Source organism: Meleagris gallopavo, chromosome 2 (assembly GCF_000146605.3).
Source record: "Meleagris gallopavo isolate NT-WF06-2002-E0010 breed Aviagen turkey brand Nicholas breeding stock chromosome 2, Turkey_5.1, whole genome shotgun sequence".
Lineage (NCBI taxonomy): Eukaryota > Metazoa > Chordata > Aves > Galliformes > Phasianidae > Meleagris > Meleagris gallopavo.
In genome coordinates this window covers 96778071-96787644 of record NC_015012.2, presented here as the reverse complement: position 1 = coordinate 96787644, position 9574 = coordinate 96778071, and the positions used below count along the sequence as shown (strand labels likewise).

Genomic DNA, 9574 nt, shown 5'->3' with positions numbered 1-9574 from the left:
TTTTTTTTTTTTTTCCCCTTCTAGAGAAATTCTCCTCAGTTGTTTCTTGTGTTCCTGTGGAATTATATCATGCTACGTTTATACAGGTAATTTATACCCTGCTTTCCTTACGCTTTGATTTCAATTTGTCTCATCATGTTACCAATTTTCAACATTTTCTTCTACTGAAAGAATAGGAAAGTTACAACTGAACTAAGTTGTTAGCTATACCCTCTTATTAAATTAGCAAGTTTTTTTAATAGAAATCTTAGACAAAACTTCAAGAACAAAGAATAGATCAATACTAATTCTTTTGGTATTCATTATACTATTAGTCACAGAGCTCACTCATACATTTCCAAATTTTAACATAATCATTTCAGGCTGAAAAGTACTTTTTTTTCCCTTCTCAGTAGCTTTTCCTTGGCATCGCATTTCACACCCTTCATCTCTGTCAGGAAAGTGCAGTTTAGGGTTTCAGGATGTCATTTTTTGGTTGTTATTGTTGTTGTTTTGTATAATAAATACAGGTTTCCTAAGGTTGCTTCTTCTTTGATAGAATGCCTTTCTAATTGATTGCTGATTCCCCTAGAACATACACACCTCAGCAGGGCAAAGGGATCAGGTTATATGACATCATGGTGCCAAAGGAATAACTGCAACATGTTCATGCCACTCTGGAGAAAAACTCATAGCTTGGAAACACTTCCACTGTACTGATGAAATTGAAGTCAGGGTAAATAAAAAATATAGGTTTATTTTATTGGTAAGTTTTGGGGCTTTTTTTTGTTTGTTTTTATCAAGGAATAGTGTGGGTGGAAAAGAGACATATTTGGAAGGAGGTCTGCTTCTGAAGTCAACCACAGGGTCACGATGAGGGAAGTGGCTCAGCTGGTGGATACCATATTGCACTTCATTCAACTGCAAGGGGCTCAGCCCTTTCCCCCCCACTGGGAGGTAGCTGAGATAAGGAGGAAGAAGAAGAAAAAAAAAAAGAGGCCAGAAATCAGCTGTTTAAATCACAGATTCCCCTCTAGGGTTTCACTTCAGGGATGAGGAAGCTCCGGAAACAGGGCACTCCTTCAGCATCTCACGAAGCTGACTGCAGCTGCCAGAGGATTCCTCTGCAGCAATACCAAGAAAGCTCTTGCCTTTGATATAAAAAGCACTGTGAATGAGCAATCATTAGTCAGCCACATTTTTCATATAATTACTGGCAGTGAAAAAGCAAGCATGCAGGTTGCTGTAAAATAAGGTCTAGCTACTTCCACCCAAACAGAACAGAAGCCGTTCACATAAGTTTTAGTGGAGGAGAGGGAAATCCTCAGTGCTTCCCCACCCTCCTCCCCCTTCCCTCTATGACTGATTACAATCTGCTTTTTTCTATGAAGCACATTTATTGTGGGAGTTTGATTTGAAAGAGTTTCAAGTAATTTTAACTTTGGCTGAAGGCATGCACATCATTTAAAAGCTGATCTTCAAGTGTTTTTGTATGTTAATAACATTTCTGCTTAGCACTATATCCGACAGTTAATTTTCAACCTATCAACCAAAATACTCAACATGTGCTAGAATTACCTGGACTGAAATCATGAAGCACAACATAAGGCAGCCTGATAATAATCCCTGTGCAGTTTGGGTGCAATATTCTGCTATTTTGGTATGCAGCTTAGGGTAGAGGGTTGTTTCTTCTGGGGGAGGACATCTGCTACCTGTGGCTTCTTCAAACTACAGAATTGCCAAAAAAAGACTCTAACCTTGTTCAAATCACAGGCTTATTCAAATCGTCTTTCCTTAATGGGCCAAGACTCATCTGTCTTGTCTCACATGGACAAAACACTGTGTACTCTACGTGCACTTCTACGCAATCTCACCATGCAGCTATAAGTTATTATGCAGAGTGAATGAAAGTAGTAGAATTTGGCCTTAAATAAAAAGCAGTAAATTAGGAGATATAATTTCAGATCCATCCTTTTCTAGAGTCGGAAGGCAAGTGCAAGATGCCAGAGCTCTAGAAAAACATGCAAGTGGATATGCCAGCTTGCTCAATTTTTGTATCTTCCCACCAATGGAGGTGCCTCTTATTACCAAAAAGACACAGTCCTCACTGCATTTCGGTACCCTCCCTGAATCAGATAAATGGACTTGTTAAATGAAAGGGACAAGCCAGAACAGTACCTCTCATAGCAGATTGCAAATTATTTGATGAGAAGGTGCACAGTGTTACCTTTTATTTACAAGTTATCAGCTTTCTCAGCTCACAGGTCTGGCAAGAGCACAAAACAGCAGCACAAAAAATAGCAGCTAAGCGGCCCTACCAGAGAAAACTCTTGCAGTGCTTCAAACTTTCAGTAAGAACGTGGTTCACAACTGAAATTTAGTTAAATATGCACAATTTTATTTATTGAAGAGATTAGGACAAAAACATTAAACCAAATACATGACAAAGCACCAGAGGCAGTAAAACCCCACCATGCACATCACCAATCTTTCCTCCTATAAGGTATTTATAAAATAAAAAAAGTCCTTCTTGACACAGCACCATCTTCAGAGTGTAAAAACATTACTCCTTTATATTCTTAGTTACCAAAATAGAACCAAGGCAGGTCAGCTGCAGCTAGCTTTGTCTCTTGATAAAGAACTGTGAAACATCCTCTTGAGAGTGGGACCATAACTTTCCTGCGAGGCAGGCAAATAGCATCCATACGTCAAATGCCAAGTAGCTGTACGCACATGCCACATACTATAATTAAGCACAAATTCAAGTAACATTTACATACTACAGAGTCCACATGTACCTACCCAAAAAACATGACCACTTCACAAAACGTATACAGGCAGTAATATCAGAACAACTGAGGTACTGGAAACACAAATATTTATGCCAAGAGATTTCAATATCATACAGCAATATAAAAGCAGTAATAAAAACATTTGCCAGTCTAAATCAAATGAAGCTATCCAGAAACAAAACAAAAAGAAAACAAAACAAAACAAAAAACAAAAAAGCTAAATTAAAAGTTATTTAGGGACAGAAATACCTGAACAGAAAAGAAGTGTGTTAACTACAGCATGTAACATGTCATCCCAAGTCAACCCGTAATTGAAGTACTGGCTTAATACATCACTACTGTGACATTTTCTTCAATAAATAGAATAAGTCTTGACAATACAAAAGGTGCATATTACTGTGTATGTTTCAAGAGGAATATCTGTAATATAAATGTTCAGCTTATTAATACCCTCTTATTTCTTATTCTGGACATAAACAAAAAAAATAATAATCAAACCCAAACAATTCATTTCCCAAGTTGAGAGGAATTCAAAGAAGAAAAACAAACAAACAAAAAAACAACCCACAATACTCTTCTTCAGTAATAAAGAGCCCTCTATGTACATGTGGGCCAGTCAGGTAAAGAAGAGATCGGTTCTCAGATAAAGAGACGATTAAGGGCTTTCTGTCCTCTCTAGTCATATACGTGCAGCATGGCAGATATGGAAGCCAGTATCTCGTATCTTTTTTAAAAAAATTACATTTTTTTTCTCTCCTATTATAGCAGTAATGCATCTGGAAGTTCGAGTTATAATAGCTTCCTGCAACAAACCATTTGACACAAAACAGAACAGCTTGTTAAATGACAGTTACTTCCCCTTAAGGGAACAAAGCATTAAAATGTCATTTCCTGACAAGAATATTAAGTAGTTTATTTAGAAGAAATGAGTTGAAAATAGCTATCAAGAGACATGACTGAAATTTTGTTTGTTTTTAGCACCCACTTTTCATGTCCGTCTTTGTGCACCAAATTTTTTCTTAAATTAATCCCATCAATTATTAGACATCTGATTAAAAAAAAATGTTAGCCAATTGTACTTTCCCTGAATAATGGCTGAAGTTAAATATTTAACAGTGCGATGCCAAGATGTGAGCTGAGGCAAAAAGTTTCTATTTGTTGTGAGTTACCACTATTTTTAATGGAACAGAATCAGGAGTGATATAGCTGCACCAGAATTGGCATGTGCAGTCTCCTTGGCTCCAGAAAGGTGAGAAGCTACAATTGCTCCATGCTGCCTTTTCTCCTCCAAATCAATCTAACCTGATAGCAAGCTCCCCCCACCCCCCAGTCTGTCCCCATGCTACATTTGTTATATTAGCTCCTTGTGGAGGTTCCTTCTCAATCCGAGGACCTCCGAGTGTCATTTGCTACCAAGCTAGGCTGATGCAGGATGTGATTTAACACCATCAGGAAGGGCTCCTTCATGTGTCCATCTCCAGGTTGTGTACCTTCTGAACACCAGTCTTTGTGCTCAGTTAAAGAATGGGTCCAAGTCTTCTTCCATGTTGACATCAGGCACCAGCTGATCTGATACTTCCTTAGCACCATATCCTGAATTCGATACATTAAAATCTGTAGAAAACCATGGATGGTCCAGAATTTCCTGTGAAGTCAGCCTTTCTGATGGCTCCCGACGCAGTATGCTACGTATGAGGCATTTTGCCTTGGGGGACAGAGTTTCTGGAATGTTAAATTGCCCACGCCGGATCTTGCTGAAGAGGGAACTAGGCTCAATGTCATGGAAAGGATAGCGTCCAACTAGCATGGTATAAAGCATGACACCTAGACTCCATACGTCCGCTGCTTTGCCAGAGTAGCTGCCATTTGTGTTCAAGATCTCTGGACTCACATAGGCTGGGCATCCATGCTTATCAGAAAGAGAGTCATCATTTCCTCTTAAAATATAAGCATCTTCTAAGCTTTCCAATTTCACTCTAGTCCTGCAGGCAAAAGGAACAAAACAAAACAAACACAAAACAAGTAAGGTAAGCAAAGATCAGAACACATATTCTGGGCTGTTACAGTTCAAAGATTGTAATGAAAATACCGTACAAAATCCAACAACCACTGAAGTGCATCAGTTTAGATTCCCACTCACAGTACTTGTTGTTACAGTTAACGTATAGATACCAGTTAAAAAGACATATGAAGAATATTGCCATACACTGTTACAAGATTTCAGTTGCATTTATGTCTAGTAAACACATCGGGAAGGTCTTTTAAAAACATAAAAGTAACTGCTGTATTCATGTGTTTGATAACGCTTCTATAAATACAATTTTCAAAAGGAGATACGAGTCTCATGATTATTCGTTGACTGCACTCCATTCCTGTTCAAGACACATGTCCAAATCCAAGTCAAGTCCTAAATAGATGAAGTTATTTTGACACCTTCACACAGGCCAATGGTTTACTTGCACAAGGCTTGAGAGGCATAAAAATTTCTGCTCTGACCCTAACCAATCCCTGTTGACTAACCAATATTTTGCCTTATCCTTATACTCAGGAAGAGCAAGTTTAACCAATTCCAGTCTTTGTAATCAAACTTTCAGCCAAAGAGAGATCAGGTGAGCTGAACATCAAGATGAACAGTGAGCTTATCTACTTGGCCAAACTAGAAAAATGCCTCACATTGGAATGAACAGAGGCTAGCAGTGGGCTTGCAGAAGGATGGAAGAGATGCCTTATCGTGACTGCAAACTCCTTTTTGCCTGCAAAGCACTATGAACTTGTCATAGTGCTACAGTAATTACCTCCGCAAAATAATTTTCTTCAATTATAAATACAAGGACAGAAAAAAATGCCAAAGTTGCTTGTCATGGCATGAGATTAACATAACCTTTCTTTCCTTTTAATTTGGACAGCTAACATCTGTAACTATATTCAAAAGTTTGGCCCTTTCACAGGCAACCAAAAAGGATTAGCAATTATCCTTTAGACTATTTGCCAGCAATAGTTGGCTTTAAGAGTAGAATGAACACCACGCAATAGGATTTGCCCAGTGCATACAGATGGAAGAGTGTCCTAGCAGCAGTGCAGACTTTCAGCAACCCAGGGATCAATTGCAAGCATTCCTGTCCTCACACCTTAACCTCATGGTTCTCTGTGATCAACCCTAGTCCAATGTCATGATCATACCCTGCCCTGTATCACAGACATTCGCAGGCAGAGACTGAACTTCATTCCAGAAAGCAGAACGTGTGTCTTTTGACTAAAACACATCATTTCACAGGTGCTAAAAACAGACAAGGAAAGCCCTGTTTCTTAAATGTTTACTGAAGACAACATAGCTTGGGTTTGAGTGGCAAAAGAGTAGTTGTGCCTGGAACTTGGTTTCAGGGCAGCTCAGTGCTACCATCTTTGAACCAACAGAAGAGCATTTCACTCCATGGAGCACTCCAAAGACAAGTGTGCCATAAACTCTCATAATGACACTTGGACCTTTTCAACAGCTAGAGACGTTTCCTAGCAGAGGTGAAAGCCCCTTTGGCAACATGCCTTGGATCAGGAAGTCATAAATACAGAACGCAGGATACCTGGCTCCCAAGCAGAGTGTGTTTAGGCAGCTCCTTCCTTCATTAAATAGCCCACTGTTTTCTCCTCCAGTGCGGATGCTGATGGGGTTTGTGCAACACACCTGCTTCCTGATTAAGTACCCACTGCCAGCCTAACAGCACTTCTTCTGGCAACAGACAACAGCTTGTTAGCACACCAACAATACTTTACAGCAGCAATATTCACACAGGAAGCTGGCTGCAAGGAGAAACTGACTGTAATTATCAAGATTACAACAATTTCCCTCTGTACACAGCTTAGAGGGTCCCAAACAGGGGAGTGCCAAACAGGGAGAGAAGGGTCCCTCCAGCACGCTCAGCTTCACTGTGTTCCCACATTTGTGTGGCACAGGAAGAGCAGCAAGGCAAAATGCCCAGGGAGAAAAAATACTCCTACAGGGCAGAGAACAGAGAGGAAGAAATGAAAGGGAAGGCAGAGACACGAGTTGTGGTTCCATTTGCACTGCCCACCTCAATTTTTCCACAGAAAAGTATGTGTAGCAATGAAGTGGAGAAGCCAGCTACTCAAACGTGCATTAAGTCACTGAATCACCAGCCAGTAAAGCCATCGACTCACTGCTGCTCCCAGAAGCAGAGCACACAGAGGGAATGGGGCAGGGTATGCTATTTATAAACAACTTGGAGGAGAGAATTCACCCACACACACAGCCTTGCCACTGGAGTGTCAACAGTGCAGGGAAGTGGTGTTTACTCTCCTACCCTGTTTTACATTTCTGATTGTTGCCAAAAAAATTTAAAGCAACAGCTCACTCAGCAGCTGCTATACAGAAAATTATTTTAATTCCTGAATCTCTTCTTTTCTGTGATGAATGCAGCACAAAGCTGAAAAAAGCAGGCAGCAAGGTATGTCAAAAAAGCTCAGAATCCATCTTCTCCTAGAGGAGAAATGTATTGCTAAAAATCCAGATGCAGCACACAAAGGCAGTATCCCTCCCTCCATTTTCATGCAAGGTGCTGCATTCTGCAGCCAGCAGCGCTCCACGCATGCTACAGCAGGTTTTGTTTAAGCAAGCAAATGGAACAACAGCTGGCCCTTATCTGCCTGCTCCTCCATAATCTGCAACCAAATGAAGCAAACACTCAACCAGGTTTTTCATCCCACTCAGCTGACAGTCTTTGAGGAAACAAAAGGTCCCAAACCAAACAAAAATACCATGTTCAACTCTCTTCCACCCTTCTAGCCAGCCCCCAAACCTTCACGCATTAACACCCTGATGTACAAGCTAAAAAAACAAGGAAATGTCTCCTTCACCTGGCTGCACTCTAGATGCCTCCTCAGCACACAACCATCTCCCTCACAATCTGCATCACCTGAGCACCCACCTGCTGGGTACACAGCCCAAGTGTGACATTCCCCTTTACAGAAACAACTGGGATGTTCTTACTTTCCTAAGGATTGAGTTGTTATGGAGGAGGAAACTACAGACCATGCATAGAAACAATCATGAAATGTCGCTGCTGAAGGCCCTAGGTTGTGTTGTTCTGGGCTGCCCCCCGTGACCCAGAGCCAGGGTAGACCCAAGCCAGCCTGGCTTCTTAAGAGACAGCAATTCCACTCACCTCAGCCTTGCATATAGCACACAGTCACTGCGCAGTTGGGTGGCATGCTGCTATGAACTACAAGTATCATTCCGCTTTTTACAGCCATTTCATGCTTTTTTCAGGCAATTGAAAAGGAGCAGCCTGGCTTAGGAGCTGCTATTTCTGACTGTACAGCCTCTCTGAGAGAAATAGATATCCCTGGCTTCCAGCTCTGGCTAGCCTCCCCTTCCTCCAGATTTCAAGCACTGCCTAAAAGAGCTCTGTTTTCTGCAAGTCTGAGATTTTTATTTTTTCCCTCTAGAGTGGTGAGAAGGGGGGAGAACAACAGGAAAGAGAGGATCTAAAAACAGAGAAATGCGCACAGACACTCTGGATGAGCACCGATTTCTTCCCCTCCACCTCCTCTCTCAGAGGAAGCACTGAAATAAAATATCCAGGAAAAAAGAATAGAAGCCAACAACAACAAACAGACCCTCAAAACGGCAAGGAGTTGCTGAGAACACAGAGGCTCTGCAGCAAAGGCTGGAAGCGCATCCAACTGCAGAACAAACAGACAACCCAATTCAATTTGGCCCTTGGCAGGCAGGGGACAGACTCGAAACCAAACACTGAAATGTGAAATCAACATCAGCTTTGAAGCACTTCCTATTACAAAGAAGAGAAGGCACAAACAAAAATGAAATCATTCTACTTCGATAAAGTCACATTTCTAGAAACAAAACAAAACCACCAAACCTCTCATTCTTTAAATAATTAACTCACATCAGCCAGCTGAAGGACCCCCACAAGAGAAAAAAGTTTTCCAAAGCATCAGCATTCGAGTCTGGCCATTTACATGGTTGCAACAAAAATTAATCCCTGAAGCTGAAACATAAACTACTGCCCAAGTGCCCAAGCCGGATGAGAATTACTTTGTACACACACTGTAGGGCAACAAAGACTTTTGTCACAGCTTACGTAATTACAGTACATAATTTCAAGTTTTAATGCAGACCCTGAATAAGCACTTGGAAAAAGAGCATTATGCATCTATCAGATCATTGATAAAACACTGCATTAGTCTAATGCGTTAAAAAAAAAAAAATACAACCCTGAATCATGGCTATTTAAAAAGGGGAAGCTATTCTGCCTATGAATGCTTTCCCATTACTGGTGAATGAAACCACAGAAGTGCAATCAGAGGGCAGCAGCAGCACTCAGACGGGAAATGCGCCTTTGTCCCCATAGAAACCGTCAGGGAAACCCATGAAAAACAATACCACTCTGAATTTCTTATCAATATGCCATTCATTACTTGAATGCATTCAGACTTCGCTCTTCAGTAATGTAACAAAACCTAATCAATTAAACGTCTTCCAGAAGATTCTTCAATGCCGCCTCCTGAGTTAGCACCCCTTTTTGGCGGACGGCTTTGTTGCACATCCTACACCTTTTTTTCCAGGGTGATTCACATTATTCCTCCCCGCAGAGCTCACGGGTTACTGGCAAACTACTCCCCTGCCTTTTGACACCGAAGCCACGGCTGTAAGAACCCGGCGTTCACGCTTGCTCCGCTCTTAGTCTCCAAAAGCAAACACGATTTCCATACCAGAATCAGTGGAATTATTCAGAGGGCTCGTGAGGCAGGGGAAAAAAAAAAAAAAA

The 9574-nt window shown here is 41.0% G+C and overlaps 1 protein-coding gene across 1 annotated transcript in view; it reads right to left on the bottom strand.

Moving 5' to 3' along the window:
* Positions 1-2355: 2355 nt before the first annotated feature.
* The window catches only part of TRIB2 (tribbles pseudokinase 2), a 20115-nt gene continuing 12896 nt past the window's right edge, over positions 2356-9574 (bottom strand). Inside the window, exon 3 of the mRNA XM_003204510.3 lies at positions 2356-4753. Within this exon, the coding sequence (XP_003204558.2) occupies positions 4285-4753 (469 nt within the window). The 3' untranslated portion in view covers positions 2356-4284. The remainder of the gene's footprint in view (positions 4754-9574) is intronic.